This window comes from Mustela lutreola, chromosome 8 (assembly GCF_030435805.1).
Source record: "Mustela lutreola isolate mMusLut2 chromosome 8, mMusLut2.pri, whole genome shotgun sequence".
NCBI lineage: Eukaryota > Metazoa > Chordata > Mammalia > Carnivora > Mustelidae > Mustela > Mustela lutreola.
The window spans coordinates 70769911-70790925 of record NC_081297.1 but is presented as its reverse complement, the minus strand read 5'-3'; the positions used below and the strand labels follow the sequence as shown (position 1 = coordinate 70790925).

Here is a 21015-nt window from a genome sequence, read left to right as displayed (position 1 = left end):
TACACTAATCTAGAGCCAAGATGGAAAAGTTCTTCATGGAGGTAGAACAGACAAACAAATGCACAGTATATTTCAAAGGGTTAATAGTCTCAGTCCCTCCTCAGCAGATCTGATAATCAGATGAACCAGAATAGGTTATAGGAGTAAAAACAAAACGAAAACAAACGAAAGAAACTCTTAACCTCAGGAAACTGAGGGTTGCTGGAGGAGAGGAGGATGGGAGGGACGGGGTGGCTGCGTGATGGACGCTGGGGAGGGTATGTGCTACGGTGAGTGCTGTGAAGTGTGTAAGCCTGACGATTCACAGACCTGGACTCCTGAAACAAATAATACATTATACATTAATTAAAACCAAATTTTTTTAATAAAAAAAAAAAGAACTAAAACCAGCAACAAATGAGAAGCTCTTATTTTACAAACCATGGAAGGAAATAAAATTCTAACTGATTTAAAGCACTTTGACACAATTATATTCAAGACACTGGCAGATCTTAGTCTCCAATTAGAGGACCATGAAAAGCATTTTTCATAATCTGTATTAGGCAGCTGTATTGCAGAAGATTAACAATTATCAAAACTTTAATGGGTCAAATTTCACAATCCAGGATTTTTCTTTGGGGATAAAACTTAAGAACATTACTAATAAGACTAAAAAATAACTACTTAAGAAAATATCCTAAGGTGTACAAAAGTTAACAAAGCAGAAGGGAGATGCGAATGGCTGAGGCAGATAATCTGTTATCCCAATATACTACTTCTCTAGATAATAGGACTTTAAAAGTAACACTTGCAGGGTGCCTGGGTGGCTCAGTGGGTTAAAGCCTCTGCTTTTGGCTCAGGTCATGGTCTCAGGGTCCTGGGATCGGCCCCGAATCGAACTCTCTGCTCAGAAGGGAACCTGCTTCCTCTCTCTCTCTCTGCCTGCCTCTCTGCCTACTTGTGATCTCTCTCTGTGTCAAATAAATCAATCTTTAAAAATTTTTTTTTAAAAAGTAACACTTGCTAGGTTTCCATTATAGCAGGTGTTTCAATTTAAATAAATTTGGACCTCTCCACCACCCAAAAAAAGTCTTCTTTGGTGGGGATGGGTACAGATGGAAAGGGAGGTGGAAGAGAGTGGAGGCTTCAAGATTTAGATGTACTGAATCCAAGTGCCACTGAGACACCCAACAAAAGAGGAGGAATGGACAACTGTAGGCCCGAGATTTAATCTTAACAAGCTGGAGTTAATATTTAAAGGGTGTATCCTTTAATTAGGGAAGTAGAAAAAAAAATAATGAAGACTATTAAAAATGGTCTAAGATGGTTGCAACAAAAAGCACTTCTAAAAATTACTTAACTTAGAAGATGGGAGAGTAGTAACCAGCAAGAAGAGACATGGGAAGAAAGAAGCCAAAGTAGAAGCATATTGGGTCAGAGAAGCCAAAGGTATAGGACAAATACATGAAGAGTCAATCAATAGGTTGACTAAGCCTGGGTGGCTTAGTCAGTTGAGTGTCTGACTCTAGATTTAAGCTCACATCATGATTTCAGGGTTGTAAGACTGAGACCCACATCAGGCTCCATGCTCAGGGGGAAACCTGCTTGAGTCTCTCCCTCTGCCCCTCCCCCCACTCAGTACTCTCTCAAATCTAAAAAAGTCAATCAATAGTGAGAAATAGTCTCTAAAAATGCATTAATGGTGAGATTATTGCTTTTGCCAAGTAGGTCATAAGTCATCTTTGAGAGCAGTTTTAGTAAAGGGTGAGGAGAAGAGTGAGTTCTCTGTAGTTATTTATGGATTTAGAAGCTTGAGCTGACTCTTAAATAAAACACCATTAACAACACCATTTTAAGTTGACTCTTAAAAACACCATTAACAAGCTTATTAGCTCAAAATATTGGCCATGGTCAGAGACCTTGGCCAGAGATTTTATAAACAGGTGGCTAAGCAGCCAAACATAGCTCTTGTGTTTCTTCCCCATCCCCACCCCCCACACAAAAATCTTAGATTTTCAAATTATAAAAATACAAAAGATCTGGTAATACTGGTCCCACATTTCCTGTGCATCTTTTGTCAGAAACATGACTCTGTGTCCTGGAGTCTCCCGCAGTATCCTATTGACACCTCACTTTACTCATGTCCTGTAACTGCCTGGTCCCTACAGCTGTGAGCTACTGACACCTGACCTTTACTGAAACATTAAATTAACCATTTTCTACCTACCCTAGGTTAAGACCCAAAAGGTAGGGTCTCAAAGCCAGTAGAACGCTTTCCTGGACTCCCAGCTTCCCAAGTCAATTGAGGCCCCCAAAGACGTCCATATTCCCCCCAACGGATACGGATTATTTCCCATTTAAAGATTTAATCGGCATGTACATGAAATTTATTAGAATTCTCATATGTTCACAGGAATGTTATCCACATGGATTGCACACAGAACAAGCTATACCATCTCAAAGCTGAGGAAAAAGCTTTAAGGAAATTATCTTCAATTTACCCTTTTTAGTGCACTATACTTGGCATTCAAATCCTCTGCTGACAATTCAGCTGCTGTGACTCAGTCCCTTGGCCTTCAGTCTCTTCTCCTTCAAATCCAAAATTATCTTAAAAAAAAAAAAAAAAAAAAAAAGCTGCCCACTGAGCGATACCTTAAAAGATCATAGGAAGTCTCAGCTTTAAAACTGTCTCCTCCATGCCTGCAGGATAGCCTACAAAATCCAACAGTCCCTTCAGTTCCGCATCTGTGTGCCTGTGAGCCCTATCTCCCCTACTTCCCATGCTCTTCACAGCCGTCAGGACTCTGAGCATGGCCGTGCCATCGCCTCTTCTCTACAGGCCCGTTCTAACGTTTATGAGTTAAATAATTCCTGATTTGACCTTCAACTGCAGGACCAGACAGCGCAGTGCTTATGTCTGCCAACACACTCGTCTTCACAGGCACACTAAAACCATTAAAAATCATCCAACTACAAACCCCAGTAGGGTTTAATTTCTGCCCAACAGAGGCTTTGGCCCCCTACCAACTTCCCACCCCTGCAGTAAAAAAGCCTTTTGCCTATTCCTTTCCCCACACTCCTTTCTGCCTCCTGACCAACCCAGATGCTTCCCCCCATGGCTTGTATGGGGCAGGTCCCCATTGCTGGCAAATTATAAGCAAATGCTTTCAAAGGCAGTTATCTCCATGTCTGTCACGTTACCATCCTTGATCAAAACAAATCCTGGGTACCTTTTTAATGCAAGTCCCCCTCTAGGATCACCCTTTTTATTTTGCTTAGAAAATGCTTAGAAAGCCTTCAGGATGGAGATTAAGTGGTTTTAAATATCACCTCTTTGGTAAAAACCCAGAGCAGTTGTTCTCAGCCTCTTGAGCTGCATACAATATTGCTTCTAACACAGGGCAGCCTTGGTTGTTTTGTGATTTCTGTTCTTGTGCTCTTTTACACCCACTGGGCTTTGAGAACCTGAATGAAGTGAATCACTCAAGTCTTACCCAGTACAATCCTTTGCACATGTTAGGGACTCAAAGACCAAGAAAGAATAAATGTAGAAAAAACTAGGAAAAGCACAGAAACTTTAAAGCTGGCCAGCATCATCTAAAACCCATTGAATGACATTACATTTTCACTCATGTCAAGTCCCGTTTAATAGAACACGTGTTTTAGGTTCCTAACCCCATGACACGGAGACAAGAGGGACAGAGTTGCAGTGGAAGAAAGGGAGCAGGGCTTACTGGGTCTGAGAAACATAGACCTGGTCTGCTCTATTTTGAAGGATAAGCATTAAAACTATACTTCATATCCAGAAGATTTCTTCATTCCTGTGAACATTTTCAGAGGTTCCCCATTTTAAGGTTTTAGTTTTGTTAGGGTAGATGGTGGTAGTGTTGCAGGGCTGTGGAGGTTGTTTGCTCATTTTGTGGGTTCTGTGCTTTGCGATTTCTACTCAATTTTACTATGTCTGAGGTCCACCTGGGAGCCTGGTATCCACAGCAGCCAGGTTTGGTCACCAAATATAATTTGTATGACCTCGGGGCACATGGTGAAATCTGATGTTGAAAACAACCTAATTCATCAAGGCTGAAGCTGCTGTGAATGGCAACATTTTAGGGTCATAATGAATTAAGACGATCAACAGACGTATGGAAAAAATGATTTTTCCTTTTCCACTTAACCTTTTTGGTCCATATGCTAAATCTTTAAGCCAACCCATCTGGAGAGGTTCTCATGAATGTTCACCTATAGAATATAAGATCCTGCAAGTATTTCTGAATAGTGTGTGAATCAGGGAAGAAAAAGCCTTTGATAACATTTTACTAATTACATTCACAACTCTCCATTTTTACTAACAAAATGATGATTAGCAGCTAATTATTTAGGCCATTAATTGATTGCTTTGTGATTAAAGATATGTATGTTAATTATACTTAAAATTGAAGGCACTTTAAGAATTGAAAAGAATGGATACTGCCTTCAATGTTTCAGTAATTAAATGTTGTGGAAAAGTAGATTGTGATTAAAAAACAAAATTCTATCGCTTTCTATTTTTTGTGTGTTTTTTATAATAAATCTTTAGTATAAAATTTTTTTTAAACAAAAAGACTCTGGCTTTTCTTGTACCATTCTCCTTCTGATAATGAACACCGAGTGTGAATGCAAAACCCTGCATATCATTATGTGAAACATTTATGCATTCAGAGTGTCTACTTGGTGGTTTTCTTCTTAAGAAGCTAAACAATTCATTAAACAAGCTGCTCCCGAATGGTAGATCAGAACAAGCATAAGCTGCCTTCTGTAGAATTCTATTGTGAAGCTGTACCCATTTGTGTTTTCTTTGAAGCCATAAAAATGAAACCCTTATGCTCATATTAAAAGCATAAGAAAGGCATCTATTATGTCAATAGATTTAAAACACGGCCTTAGACACAGTGAGAACCACTCCAAAATGGCACTCTTATAATAGCAAAGGTTAAGAAGTGCATTCCCAGAGAAAACCTTCAAAGGCCTACATATCATTATATCCCAAAACAGATGGCATTGCAGTGTTGGGAACTATAGTTTATGGACACCTACAATCTCAAATAAATCCTTTCTAATCCCACTCCTTTGTCTAGATTTTGTACTTTGATGATAACTGCAGGTGCCTTTCTCCATTCTTCAGAGAATGACAAGGATATGAAGATTCATGTACGTACATGGACACAACTCTTACTGGAACTTCAATGCACAAATATTTTACCAGCAACAGATTTATACTCTATAGATACCTAGGATTCCTACCTTCTAATCCATTATAAATCTTTAGTTTGAATTTTGTAGGAAAAAAAAATAAAAAATATACATCCTGTTGGTAGAAGTAATAAACTCATAAAGGCCATTTTACAAAACAACGTGGAATTCTCTACTATCTATGTGTATACTTAGGAGAACCTCAAACACAGTGGATGGGGACAAGAAAATTCACAGCAACATTGTTTATAATAATGACAAACTGCAAATAACCCAAAAGTTGATCAATAGGAAAATGGTAGATGAACTGTAATGTACTCAATGCTGCAGAGCAATGAAGAATGAACTTCTGTACACACCAACGTAAACCTCAAACACAAGGCTAAGCAAGAGTGAGACAACTATAAAAGGGTTTCTTTACATTTAAAGCTGAAAGGGTACAAAACTGAACAACAGGTTATTGTGACTTAGCTTGTTCAATTATCTAAAATTCTGCTAAGAAAAAGCACACTAGTGTGACTAACCGACTGAAGTAAAAAGTTTAGGATTATTTGCTACAAATCTCATACCACATACGTTTTTGGATCTGAATTTAGTTTACAAAATTGCCTACAAACACTTCTAATGGGCCCTTATGGGTCAAGAAAATGTGTTTAAAATATCATACTTAAATATTTAAGGAAGATGTGTCAAATTGTAACTTATGGAAATACTAAAATAGTATAATTTTACCAGAAACTTTTACTTCATAGTTTACCTGAAACTTCACAAGGCTTGTGCGATTGCAGAAAATAATTGCTCTTTAATTCCTGTCTGTATATGAGATGTGGCTTGTTATGATCATCTTCATGTTCACTCCCATCTGCTTTCATTATAGGTTCTAAGAAATATTCACCATCATGTGCTTTAAAAGTTCCCATCTGAAAACAAAGAAAATAATTAACTTGGTCACCAAGGGAAAGCATGCAGTGCCACAGGTTAAAGTGAGCACACAGAAGCAGGACCTCCAGAAGTCTGTTCACTAAATGTCATCCACTGACTAGACCATTTCCTTTCCATGATTCCTTTCACGCTCTTGGGTATGGAGTCATGAAGCCTAGACAGTGTTCTAATAGAGAGGACTGGCATTCCAGGTATAAATAATGGCATAAGTAACGACATTGAAATGGCAAAAAATCTAGTACCTTCTAGTAATAAGAAAGTCTGTTTGGCTTGGTCTATATAAGGCGACGAGTGAGAAACAAAACTTAAGGTTGTCTAGGGTCAGATAAGAGATATTAAAGGTGATCAATTTAGAATTTGGAAGCAATGAGGAGCCAGTGAGGAGTTTTCACAAAGACCTACCTTCTGAATTCCAGAATCCACTATCTAACTTGCGTTTGAACATCTCCATTTACAAAACTAGTAGAATTCTCAACCTGAATACATCCAAAGCCAAACTCTTGATTTTCAGTCCAAACCACCCTATTCTTCAATGGTCCCTATGTCAGTAAATGGCAACAGTATTATTCCAATGGTTCAGGCCAAAAGATCTTAGAGAAATCAAGAATGGGCTCTTGTGCCCACACTAACATCCCACATTCAGTTCATCTGCAAATCCTGGTGGCTGAACCTTCAAGAAAACTGAAATCCAACCATTTCTGCCAAGTTTTACTACCACATCCATGATCTAACCTCACATTCTGTTTCCTGTGTGAACCAACAACCCTTTAGTCTAGTCTCTATGGAGGAGTCACAGTAATTTCTCAAGTCTAGATCATGTCACTCAAAAAACAAACAAGACTAAGTCATTCAGTAAAAGCCAAAGTCCTTACAATAGTCTATAATGTCCTGAGGTGCCCATCCCTTCCTCCACTGTCCTTCCAAACACACAGGTGACCAACAACTGTGACTTCTCCCACTTCCACCTTAGCTCATTCTAGAGCTCCTGGTGCCTCAGATATTTCTCAGATAGGACAAGGAAATGCCTACCTCAGGACTTCTGCACTTAAACTTCTGCTTCAAGCACTTCTCCCCATTGGCTCTTCTAGCACTTACTTCAGGTTTCTGCTCGACATTCATCACCCTGTATAAAATGTCACCCCACCTCCTAGATCTATCCCTTTTACCCAGTTTCATTTTTCTTCAAAGCACTTATCACTACCTCATATTTGTCTGATGCTCTCCACTAAAATATAAGCTCCATTAGAGCAGAGCTTTTGCCTATACTCTTCTTTGAATGCCTCTCATGCCTGCCACATACCAGATGTTGGTGTAAAATGTTAAATTAATGAATAAGACTAAGGATCAACTATTTTTAAAAAGACTATAAAGGTAGGAAGTTTAATTTAGTAATATTGTGTGTTCTAGATGGTAGCCAAAAAAAAAAAAAAAAATACTAGCAGTTCTAAGATAAAGGCTGGAAATTTGAAGAGAAGTAACAGAACCTGATTTATAGTGACAGAAATGACATCTGTTGGAAGTGACAGATGACAAGATGCCAATGTCTGAGGAAAGCAGAAAGACAGAGACAGTGAGGGAGAATTTGAGAGATAATTTTCTGGTAAAAATAGGATTTACCAAAATGACTCCAGAAATGTTAAAACTGCAGACAGACCCAATTCCAAGACCACTGATCATGTGTATTTCCATAAACTATGGTACAGCCATGCAGTAGACTATCCTGTGGTTACAAAGAATAAACATTCCATGTAGTGTACAAAAGATCTCCAATTATTTCTTGGATACTCTTCCAGTGAAAGTATTATAGCTTTGCCTAAAGGCTCTTAAGGATGCATTTTTCTTTTTTTAGCTTGGAAAGGAGCCTGGTAAGAAATTTGCTCTAGCATATCTAATTCTACCAGTTCCCGTTTTCCAACTATAACTAAAAATCACTTATTTTCAATATATAATGAAATTCTACCTCCTTGTGGTTTCCCAGACAAAATAATTTCAATTATGCTTACCAATAACAAAGAGACTATTTTTGAAACCTGAGTAAACGAACCCATGGAAAAATTGCTTTCCACATTTTTTAAAAAGCATGCTGAAGGGAAATGTGATAGGATCTTGGTAAAAGATAGACACGAGGTGACTTATTACCTATCTAAATGCATCTACAAAACTACTTTGAATACAAAACTACTTTTCCCACACTATGCTGAAGATCTTGGAAATTTTTATATGCTTTTTGGATAAAAAAAAAAGATCTAATAATGAGGGGTTTTTATCATAACACTCCAGTAAGACTACACAGGGGTCAAACTTGAATTCCCACATGGACAATGAGAATAGCTCTATCTGGAGTCTATCAGAACCTCCTTTTACATTGTGCTAGAACACTGTAGCCTGCTAAGAATATGGCCTTTATAACTGAAAGACTTTTCTTCAACAAGAACCTTATGTTTTAGAATACTTAATTTAAGAATAATTTGTCTTCAAAGTGACTCCTCTGTATTTATCAATGAAGAACTTGTGTTACTTCCATCATTTTTTCTATAATTTACCCCATTGCAGAGGACTTTCTGTTCAAGTAAAAGTATTATAGCTTTGCCTAAAGGCTCTTAAGGATGCATTTTTCTTTTTTTTTTTTAGCTTGGAAAAGAACCTGGTAAGAAATTTGAGGACTTAAAACAGGTGGTTCACAGAATTATATTTAGATGATGCCATATTTTTAGAAACCTATCTGCAGAGGGCCACTGCAATTTGATTCATGAGAAATGCCAATCAGATTCCAAACACTTTCTTTTGAGGACTATTAAAAGCAGCAAAAATAGTTTTCACTTGGGAAAGGGTTTCCTAGTGATTGGAGCAATGATCTATTTGCCGAGCTGTACTGAAAGGCAGTAAGTGATTATACATACAACTGGTTCCAATTTATTCTCATAAGTCAAAATTTTTATGTTTCGAGTATTTTTATATATGTAATTGTTTTTCCAAAATGTGACTTCATATTGTGGCATTTATATATACTTTTTTCCAAATACATGGCAAACACATGTACTGTAACCACAACCAATAATGTACTCAGATTTCATTAGAGAAAAAATAAGTAAAATATATAAACTGTTTGGATGCTTTTCCCAAATCATTTACAGTTATCACATTAACATTGGCAACTACAACATTAAAAAATAATGTCTGAGTGAAGCAATTAGAGCCTCTACTGAGAATTTTACTAAAAAATTGCTCTCAGCAATTAATAAAATTGGATTTTTTTTTTAATAAAATTGGATTTTAATTTCAGGGGTGGATCACCAGTAATTAAGTATTTCAGTCTTCATGGTGGTAGTTCTTCATTAGTCATATACTGAGAATCAGTTTAATCTTATTTATAATAGAAACCTGATCAGGAGTCCTGTATTTGCACTTACAGAAACTTGGGCCAGTCACTTCACATTGGATTCTCAATTCCATAACTTGTACAACAAAACAGAAATAAATCCACCCAATTTCTTGAGAAAAGCAATATGCTAAAATGTCAATGATTTTGAAATGGGATGAAAGATTCTCCCCCCAAAACACAGAGGTGACAACCACCCTTTTCCCCTTAGGTAGACTGTGATTATTATGTAATGAAAGATCATGAAGAGGAATGCAGAGTCATTTTTCTTTGGGATTTTCCATTTGATGCAGAAGGTTTTTCTCCCAGACAGTTTGTTATAACACCACTGATCAAGCCTAGGAAATAGCGTATTACACATAAGCACGCACTGAATGATCAACAGTATGAAGAATATCTAGTTGTTTCCACAAGCCTGAAGTAGAAAATTCTAAGGTTTTCAAGAAGAGGGGTCTTTTCCTCTAGCAGCATTCCTTATTCCCCTATCCATAGGACAACTCCGGATCTCCAGGAGGAAAGTGAGAGGAGGTAATAAAGAGAAAACGCACTGCCTGTACTTCCCCACCACCACTCCCCGCTCCCCAAAGAGACCACTCTCACCAATCTTTGCTCATCAGGATCAGGAAAAGGACTGTGAAGTCATCCACCTAAGCCATAGGTAGCCAAGGGAGTCTGATGCAACTAGTGTCCCAGCAACATCAATAACAAGGAATAAATTCTGTAATATTTTTCTTTCATGAAGGCAGAGAGGTGTTTTTGAAGCTATAAGAACTCACTCAAAGTGGAGAGAATGGTCAACATTCTTGGGGACCTAGGGAGTGGTTCTCAGGACAGTCTGTCCGGATTTCTTTCTTTCTTTCTTTTTAAGATTTTATTTATTTATTTGACAGACAGAGATCACAAGAAGGCAGAGAGGCAGGTAGCAGGGGGTGGGGGGGGGGGGAAGCAGGCTCCCTGCTGGGCAGAGAGCCCAATGTGGGGCTCCATCCCAGGACCCTGGGATCATGACCGGAGCCAAAGGCAGAAGCTTTAACCCACTGAGCCGCCCAGGCGACCCCTCTCTCGATCCCTTACTGAAATATCTGGAGACATAAAACCTAAGATCATTAGAACAAGTAAGAACTTGAAAGAAATCATTCAGAACGGTTTTGTAGGTGCATAATGGAAATATTTTCATGATCTATTGTTGAATACTCTAAGTCAAGGTTACTTGAAAATATGTAGCATCTAGAAGGACATGTGCCTAGGACATACACCTGCCAGACCATGTCATATTTACAGCATGGTTTTTAGTTTCTTACAATTTACAATTAACATATGCACTCTTTGATTATTTAGGCAAATATTCTTCATTTTCATGTCTCCCATTGTGTTTTTTCCTAAAGTTCAGCATAAACTGTAGTTTTGTTCTACTTTAGTACAGCCGGACTTCTACTGAGCTTATCGGTGAGGTGAGAATCCACTATTTTGCTTTGCAGTAGGAGATTCTTAGCATTCAGATTTAACATAAATGCCTTTTAGACTTTGGCAACTCCTGCAGAAAACTAACTTGAAGCAATTAAGAAAACTCGATCTGCCATCAGAAGTCAACAAAGTTTTTGAGGTATTAAGTCGTCAAAGAAACCATAGGCTAAAGAAGCCTTGACTGCTTTAGTTTTAACATAATCCATAGACCCTCGGTTACCTCAACATTCCTGAAAACTGTCCCCATCCCCACTGCCAGAGAGCATCCTCCCAGAAGCTTAGATGAAGCCATGGAGAAAGATGGGCTAGACCCTCCCACAGAGCAGAACCAGAGGCCTTGGTGACTGGACTTCCCAGAAAGAGGAATCAAGGAAGGGAATCAAGGAACGCTCTTGCCATAGCAGTAGGTCTCCACAGCCCCTCTGCAGAAAAGGTCCAAGTTGCTATAAATCAGTTACTAAGAGATGCCTCTTTTCATAGGAAGTTTAAGGTTAGGGTTGCAATCATGTTGTATATAGGGTTGGGGACAAGGACAGTGCCCCTGCGAGGTTGTCTCCTCGGAGACAAGATGACTATGGTGTGTGGGAAAAGAACAAATGGACATTCATGAATTAAAGGGCAGCCTGTCGTATAGACCGGTGGTGAACAACACTATCTATTCTCTCTTCTTCCTGCTCCATTACTTGCGCCTCATTTTCCAGCCTTTTGCATCTGGGTAGAACCAGGCCTCAGTATAATGTAAATGGAAGTAGTGTGTCACTTTTGGACTAAGGTAATCAAGAGCCAGCATAATTTCATGCTATTCCTGTGGTAATAAAGCATTCATGTAGCTCGTGAATATTCAAATGCCCTTATAATGACATTACTGTACCACCAGTATCTAACAGTGACTAGGATATAATAAATGCTTTCTAAGTATTTGTTGGAACATAATCCTTCTTCCCCTGAAGAGTAGTATGAATTGACCAGCTTGAGTATATTTTATAGAAAACAGGAAGTAGGAGCCAAACAATAAAGCTTCAGATAACAAGGTGCAATATAACCCCATATGAATGACACTGCTTGGATATCTAAGACTTAACCTATGCACAACTTTTCAGTATTTCAACTGAAATTGTGAAAATAATTTTCTTGCATTGCATGACTGATGTAAAGAACTAGTCTAATTACTTAGCACATTAAAAGCTGCTTTAGCTCATTCATCCATGTATCAAGCATTTCTATGTTCTGTACGGGGTGTTACAATTATCCCCACACTTAAAATCTATAAATAAGATAGAAGTATGAGCAGCCACAATTCAATATATGATGTATAAGGAATCATCCAGGAGTGGAACAAAAGGCAGGCCTGGTCAGCTCAGTTTAGAGAAGATCAGGGAAAAAGGAAAGGCTTAAAATTCATGTAAAAGATGAAGAGGGTTTTTTTGTTGTTGTTTTGTTTGTTTGTTTTAAGATTTTATTTATTTATTTGACAGAGAGAGAAAGAGCACAAGTAGGCAGAGAGGCAGGCCGAGGGAAAGGGAAGCAGGCTCCCCACTTAACCAACGGAGCCACCCAGGTGCCCTGAATGATGAAGAGTTTAAGAGAAAGGACATTCTAGACAAAGTAAATATAAATCCAAAATATTATAATATATAAGCCTATTCTGGAACCAAACACATGTTTCTAGAATTAGCTCTTACTTGTCACCTGTTCTGTCATTATCTTTCTTGGTTAATGGTCACAGGATCACACAATCATTTAAGTAAGTCAAAAATCATTTTGATCTGCTTTTAGGGTCCAAAATTCTAATGGGCCTTCTACAAGGCTTCTACAAGGCTGTTAACTCCTGATGTGTTGAGTTATTTGTGTAGGCCTGGCTATTCTATGCACTGGGGAAAGTTTAGCAACATCCGTTTCCTCTAGCCAGTATATGCTAAGAACATCCACCACATCCACCCCCAATTATGATCGCCAAAATGGTCTCCAAATACCACCAAGAATCCCAAGGGACAATACTGTCACCAGGTGAGAACCTCTGGTCCACAGCAGCATAGCTTCCATAGGCACCCACTCTCCCCCTTCACTGCTGCAACCACTTTACTTCAAAGGCTTCTTCTTCCCTTCCCATGGTACACTAAAAGAGTGGTCCTTCCGGTGACTCTCAGTCACCTACTCCCTTCACAGTACTGCATTAAGGGAGGCCCCTCCCAGCACAGGAAACCAACCCACCATCCCAGCTCAAGCCTTGCTCTTTCACAGTGAGTCCAGGCCTTAATGTGAGGTCTGCCTTACCCTCCCCTCCCAACCCCCTCCCTTTTCCAGCTATACAGGGCCCTAAGGAATCCCCAACTTCCCATATCCACATGGAGTCATCCTTAAAGGTGCAGTTGAGAGTCCTACTTCCAGCACAGGTCTCAATACCCTTATTCCTTCCTCAAAGTTCACACAGCACTTTCCATATTCCTCTTAACAGCATCCAATAGACTTCAAATGTCTGTGGGCCTGGTGTCAGTATGTGGTGGTCTTGAGAATGCTAAGCATAACTGGCCAAGGACCCCAACTATCAGGGTTTGAAATCCATCATGTTTTGCAGCCCAACCAGCTTACTCTCAAGTGCTACTCCCACTTAGTAGCGGAGTGTGACAATACTAAGGGTATCCTTATCCTTAGGCAGGAGACTCTTCTCCCAGCCCAATTTGGCTTGGGGTGAGCGTTCCTGAACCTTGCTTAGACTCCCCAGCAGCCTTGGATGCCTCTACCCAACATTCTCGTCCTCCCTGTTTCAAATTTCACCACTCTATTTTCTCTGGCATGGACACTCCTCCTAAATAAAATGCTTGCACACACAACCCCCTCTTGTCATCTGCTTCTTGGAGGACCTAGACTAACACCAGAATTTTAAGAAACATAAGAAATTCTTCCTTGTATTGGAGTACTTGGCGGAGTAGATGAATAACTAAGAGGTCCTTATGACTTTTTCCCACAAAAAGTTATGAATCAGAATGGCCTATGTAATGACCTAGGGCTGTGCTAGTTGTGGGCAAATAGGAAGTTTAGAAAATTTTCCTACAGCAGACAAAAACCAGTAAAGATGCAGATAGGAAATAACCGTAGGGCAACTGAACAAGAAGTCACTAAACCAATTCAGTAATCAGAGCATCAGTGCCTGACGTGCTGCAGAATGGTTATGAGAAACTTCAAAAAAGGACACAGCACCATTCCACGTGACTGCATGAGAACACTGTATTAGCCAGATGCAATGTCTGGTTTTATGACATCTGGAAACGGTTTCGTTCAACCAAAAAGACTGCATTGCTTCAAATCCCACCAAGAAATAGTGAAGTTAACAGTCTAGGCAGTGGGGTTAGTCCCTGAGGGCCTTTGGAAGAAGAGAACCCACTGGGTAATAGGAGAAGAGGGTTAGTGGACACTGTTGGGAAAAGCCTCTAATTTATACATGCCATCCTGACAAGTATACACCCAAAATTCAGCTCAGAAAAATACTGACCTCTACATTGGCAACAGTGCTAACATTATGAGCAGATAGAGAAAAGGACCATGAAAACAAAGCTTAAAGTTGGATATAGAGGTATTAAGGCCTGAGAACTATACATTCTGTGAGAGTTGAAGCAATGGACTAAAAAAGTTAGGACTTACAGGTAACTTTAGGATTCAGTTCCAATTTCACATCTACTGTAGATTTTAAAAATGAATAAATCTGTTTAGACATGTTTGAATTATGTTATACTTATGAGAAATTAAACAGAAAAGCAGAAGTTATACACATATGAAACAAGACTTCTGGCAGACCCTTAGCCCCTTCTGGTTTTGGGCCCAAAACACTGAAAGCTACTAATCAAAGTTCAGTGATTTAGTGAAATATGTAAATACCAAGACTTCTAAGAATGGGAAAAAATAACTATAGAGAAATTAAAGTTTGCATACTTAGGGTTAAAGAAACACTAGCATTCCACTAAATCCAATTGATGTTGAGTGTCAATTTTTTAAAAATGGGTGCATAGAGATATTTCAAAAACGTTTTGGTTTTCATTCCCTTCCTCTAACATAGACATTCCTCAGTAGCCAGCAGAGAGAGGGCAGATGCTACCTGAAGTGGAAGATGGAAGAGGAACTGATCAACTAAACAAGATGTGGAAGGGGAACTTCGTGCATTTCCAGAAGAAAAGGGGCACAGGAGACATAAAAAACAGATGCCAAGATGTCCATGAGCCAACTTCTCCACTGAGGATGAAGATCCTAGAGGCAGAAGACATGCTAGTTTAAGGGAACTGCCAAGAGAAGTGCTTCAGCATGCTAAGTGGGTTTCAGGGAAGGGACCCTTTGCAAGGGACCCCCACAAAGTTAGAGGTGTGGCAGAATGTGGTCAAGGGAAGAACTAAGTCCCCCTTGACTTTCAAATACTACAGAGGGTTTCAGATCCTTAGAGGGTTCTAGAAGGTTACCAAGAGCATCACTATACCACCTTGCATGGTGAAGGTATGGCAGCAGAAGCAAAGTAACTGATAATGGCTGCACAACACAGCAGCAGCCAGATCACATAAGTGGTGTAGCCAGACCTCGCAGGGAGAGGCAGCACCGGTGAGAGCCCAGGACAGATGCCCAGGAGCCTCAACTGAGCAAAGGGGGCCACAAGTTCTTAGGCCTAGAATTCAGATAGAGCAACTGAAGGATCATCACTCTACCTTCCTCCCAAACAATGACCTCAGGACAAATACCACGGCTTGCTGGGGATCAGTTTTCATCAGTAGCCAATGTATGCTTGAATCTAGCAATGTAAGGGACAATAAATATTAACAGGAGAAAAAGAGGAATCACATCCTCATTTCAATATATTCAGGAAAAGTAAGTACAATTATATGCATTTATAATTAAAAACAAACAGAGCAGGAAAAAGAAACTAGGAAAAAAGAACTACTCTAAATTTTAAGTTTGGCTCTAATAGTCCTTCAGTAAATGTCAATCCTAATGTTAAATGGACTGGCAGAGGTCAAAGCTAGATCACGGTCACATACACAAAGTCAAACATCAGTCCGGAAGCAAGAAAGAGCAGGGCTAGAAGATTAGCAATAGTAACTTCACAGGCATTATATCAAAGTTGATCTACAAACAATCCAGCTGGTCCAGATTGTTGATACAACAATTTTATCCAAATCTAAAGACTAATCTGAGACTGAGAAGAATTGCATATAATGACAAATGGACTGTAGAACCTACCAGAGGTTCAGCTATTTGAGGACACCATTATTCTAAAGGAAGTTAATGACTGATTCAGTAGCTAGAAGATACACAGTTATAAACATATAGTTAATATCAGTTCTGGTGGAAATATCAAAAGTGAGAAAGTCAAAGAAACGTCACTAATCTCATTAGTAATTTAGACTGCTGATTGGCCATGATCGCACTACTAAAAGATACTTAGATCCTGGTAATTGTTGTATTACTGGAAATTTTCTATCTCTACGATGATGGATGTCCTCAATGCAGCCTTACAAAGAAATTAAAACACATAGGTATAAAATAAATTTTCAAGATGTTCAGTCTGATAAGGGCAACAAATCTTTCAAAAGCAAAGTACATACATGAGTCAGATTAATAATGCATACCTTAGACAATTATATCCAAATTGTCACAGTAACAGGTGAGGATAAACTCCAGTCAAGACCTAAAAACCATTTCCAACTGTTTCTTGATTTCAAAAAGGGGACACTGAATAATTCGACCTACACCAGCAGTATGCATCAACATGAGTAGAAATATCACTAATAATGCTTTCCATCTGGAGTGTTTTTCCATGCCATGAAATACTAAATCAAGAAAACATTAACCATGACAAATTGTGGTAGTAAATCTAGGTTTTTCCAGATGAGCTAACCATTCTGAAAGGTTCTAGAAAATAATATTTTTCTTTCCTTTGATATAAGTGACTGTGTAAATACTAGTGTTTCTGCCATTCTGGTGTTGCACACTTTCTACATGTAACACAGCAGAGAGGAAGGAAATTGTTCAAGGCATTCCATGTAACTATAGCTCAAAGTAGCATGAAAAAAAAAAAAAGCAAGGAGACCTTCCAAATGTATTTAGTAACGACCCAAAACTCACACCAAGGAAGACCTCCTACATCAGTTCCTACATCAGTTAACTTAGAGGAAGCATTTCATTTGAATGTTAGAACCCAGTAACCAAACTCCTAGTTGTTTCTTCTTGAACAGGTCCTTAATCAGGAGTTAACGAAGTATCTAATTTAACTATTAAAACTGCGGGTTTCATAATCTTGGATGGCAAAGTGTTAGACCTATTTTCACTAACTTCTGATACTTAAGATTTCCTTTAATTATTACTGTAGGTAAAAAACCACAGACATTGTGTAAGTAAGTAACTAAGTAAGATACCTTTGTATCAGAGTTGACGTAGCTATCTGGAGAGTTTATACTCATTATCACTACCACAGTAAATAGACTCCTCCCCAACAGATCACTTAGTGCATTAATGAAGTAATCAAACCTTAAGTTGTAGTATTTGTAACATTTTGATTACTGTTAGTCCTTAACAGGAAGCAAATTAACATTTTACACATTTAAAATACGTTGAGAAATGTCTTAAGTGTCACCAGACTGAAGAAGTTTATGGTTAAGGAGGGGAAAAAAGATTAGAACCTCTGCCTTCAAGGGAGATGAACAAAACACAAAGAACCCACTATTTTATTTCATTTCCTCTCTCCACAGTAAGGTCCACCCCCACTCCTACACAAAATCTCCATTTTTTACTCCTGTCACTCCAATGAACATTTCTCACTTGCTGGCACCAGGTCCTCCCAGATACTGTCAGATATAGTGCCTTTTGAACAGGAGCCGATTCAGTCTCTGTGGCCATCCCCATACTATCAAGAAAGCCAGCTTTTTCCTTTTGAGATTTTCGTTTTACGTATATTCATTTACTCTAAATTCAAGGAACAGATTTAATTCAGGGGAGTCTGCTTAAGTAGTCAGGAGTTGGTGTGTCAGTGAAGTCAACTGACCTCCTGTTGAAAAAGGCACTTCACGTGTGGCACAGGCCCCATAGGACCACTCCCTGATTCACTCGCTCAAGATCTGACATTTTCAGGAGTCTCCCTGCCTTTGCACAGAGGGGTCAGTTTTGCAGCAGGTAGACTACGGATCCTCCAAACCCCTCTCGCCATTGCAAGAAAGAGTGGCCTCCAGCTTGGGTTGATGGAGGTATTAATCCCTCTGATAACCCCACCCCAGCCCCATCTCTGGGGTCACCAACCATCACCTTGGAAAAACCCAACTGGCCAACTCCGTTAACACAACCTGTAACTGGATCCCAGGAAAAATGCCGAGGGGCCCGAGGGCACTTACCAGTCCTCCACAAAGGCTGAAGACCGCTGTGTGATCCTCCCGAGCATTGACCTGGCCTCGGTAGAAGCAGTGACGGAGATCTGGAGGCACCACGCCGCGCTCCGCCCCGCGCGCCGGGGCTCCCAGGTGCACCTCGGTGTAGCCAGCCGCCAGGAAAGCCGCGTCCGCGCTCAGGTTCAGCTGGAAGAGCTGCCCGTAGGCGCTGATCCGGTAGTGGGTCCTGAAAGGCGCGGGCTCCAGAGCCTCCGAGCTGCGCTTCCTCCGGCTGAAGTGGTGGCTCTGAGGGAACACTTCGCCAAACTCGTTGACCCGCGCGGGGGTCACCACTTCGTAGGAGACCAGCGTCCTTACCAGGGCTTCTACAACCAGAGAAACATGGCCACTGAGCTCCCCCTACGCGTTTCCAACTCCACGACCCCCAACTTCAACCAAACGCCCCAGGTCCCAATATACCCGGAGGCGAGACGAATGCACACAAGCTGGCGAGAGCGCGCGCACACACATCCACACACACGTGCTCGGCTTTCCCACATCCCGGACTTACTCCAACCTTCCCAAGAAAGACCCGGACACGCACAGCCCAGAACAAGCCACCTCCTTCTCCCAAACCTCTTTGCTTCCCAGCCGCCAACCGGTGCGGTCCTGGCGCACGCGCCTCTCTGCCCCCACGCGCCCCCACCGCGTGGTCCGGGGAGCGAGACCGGACCCCGCGCGCGCGATTCCTCGAAACCCGGCGCAGCCGCAACCTCTCGGGGTGCATGGGGCTGGCTGAGCCCGGAGTCCCGCGAGCCCCTGCAGGACCAGGATCCTCACAACCGGGCAGAGTCACCCACCCCACTCCGCCCGCCTGTCCCACCCGGGCCCCTCGCCCCCACCTCGCTGCTGGAGGCGTCCCGCAGTGACCCTACCTTGCCTGGGGTGGAAGTGAATTTCCCAAGACCTGGTGATGAAGAGCGAGAGCTGGTAGAGCAGCCCCGTCAGCCACTTGGCCACCCGCATGGTTCCACCCGGGGGATCCCAACCGGGGAGGCCAACCCGAGCCGCCGGCCGCCCAGCCCGGCTTCCCCGCGCTCCGCAGCCTCTCCTCCCTCTCGCCCGCCGTGCTCTGCGCCGGCCGCCGCGGCGCCTCAGCAGCCTCCGGAGCAGCAGTCCCGGCCCCGGGCCGGACTCTCTCGCCACACCGCCAGCCTCCGCTCCCTGAGCCGCTGCTTCATCGCACTGCAGCCCCACAGCTCCCGGCTCGCTCTCGGCAGCCTCGCTCCGCTCCCTGCGCCCGCACTGTCCTCAGACGCCTTCTCCCCAAGTCCGGATCAACGCGAGGAAGCAACACAACCTAGCAGGAACGGTGCCAATATAGCCACCCCAGGCCGGGCGAACGCGGGGGAGAGCCCGCCTCTAGGGGCCGGACCCGGCCAATCAGCAGGAGGCGCGGCCCGGGCTCGCCCTCCCGCGTGCAGCCCGCCCCCAACTCCGAGGAGTGCGGTCCCCGCGGGCTCCAGCGCTGGCAGAGCCGCGTGCTGTGTCTAATCCGAGGGCCACCGGGACATCATTCCAGGACCTGGAAAACCCGAGACTGCTACAAGCTGTGCGAGGTCGAGGTCCAGACAGGTGATAGGTGTGTGAGGTTGTTAGTTCTTACAATGAAATGAAAAAGCATCAGCTGGAAAGTTTCTGTTATTTATATTTCACGGTAATTTTAGACTTCTCAATCAAGCAAGATAAAATAAGCTACAGCGGGAAGTTTCTGTAGGCAGGGGATGACTCCAATGAAGCTGAATGACCAGGTCTCATTGGCGAGGACCCCTGAGTGTTCTAGGAGTTGCTGGGAGTTTAGGAGCATTGTAGGTGCGGAAGGGAATGTGAGGTTGTAATCAAGCAAGCACTTCTAGGGCTGAATTTCTGGCAGTTGTCTAAGGAAATTCGAGGTGAAAAGGATCTCAGTCTCCACGGTTCCTGTACTTGTGATTTTTTTCCCTTCCAATATTCATCTTTGTACTTATTTTCATATAAAGGGACTCCCAAATTATAGAAACGTCAAGCACCACAAAACTTGTATCTGCATGTCATTTTATGAGACTTTCTGCTGCAGTTTTGCAGTATTAATTGTCTCTTTATGATATCCAAATGACTCCATGTATCCACAATTCTCTACGTCATCCTCAACAATGATTGTAGCGCTGGGTCCCATTATGTCACCTGGTGTCTGTTAAATTCCTTAAACCTCATTAGCAGCAGAAAGCAGTTGTCATTCCAGAACTACTTTCTCATTTCTCAAATTCACCTGTTTGACTTGCAGGTTCCATATTGTATGAAAACAAAGGAGGAGGAAGAAATCAGATTGTCTTGAAATCCAACCAAGGGGGAGAAAAAACTGTGAAAGAAAAAGTAAAGGAATATACAGGTAAATCATCATAAGCACAAAGGAATAGACTCTCAATTTAGTTCCTGACTGCCCTTCCTCCTCTGAATTCTAAACAATAAAAATTCTGTTCGCTTTGAACTGACCTCTCAAGGCATGCCTCCTTACTTTTGTATCGTGCATTTCGTTCAATTGTTGTTCACCATGGATGTGAACAAATCTTGTTCGAGGAAGGAGAGTTTAATTTTACTTTTAGAAATTACCCAGCTCTGTGATGGTAATTCTTCCCCAATCACTCCTCT

At 41.4% G+C, this 21015-nt stretch overlaps 1 protein-coding gene across 1 annotated transcript in view; it reads right to left on the bottom strand.

Moving 5' to 3' along the window:
• Positions 1 to 19686, bottom strand: part of ADAMTS20 (ADAM metallopeptidase with thrombospondin type 1 motif 20) — a 192812-nt gene extending 173126 nt beyond the window's left edge. Inside the window, exons 1-3 of the mRNA XM_059185607.1 lie at positions 19263 to 19686; positions 18355 to 18713; positions 5966 to 6128 (exon numbers count right to left, since the gene is read on the bottom strand). Of these exons, the coding sequence (XP_059041590.1) occupies positions 5966 to 6128; positions 18355 to 18713; positions 19263 to 19353 (613 nt within the window). The 5' untranslated portion in view covers positions 19354 to 19686. The remainder of the gene's footprint in view (positions 1 to 5965; positions 6129 to 18354; positions 18714 to 19262) is intronic.
• Between the last annotated feature and the right edge of the window lie 1329 nt (positions 19687 to 21015).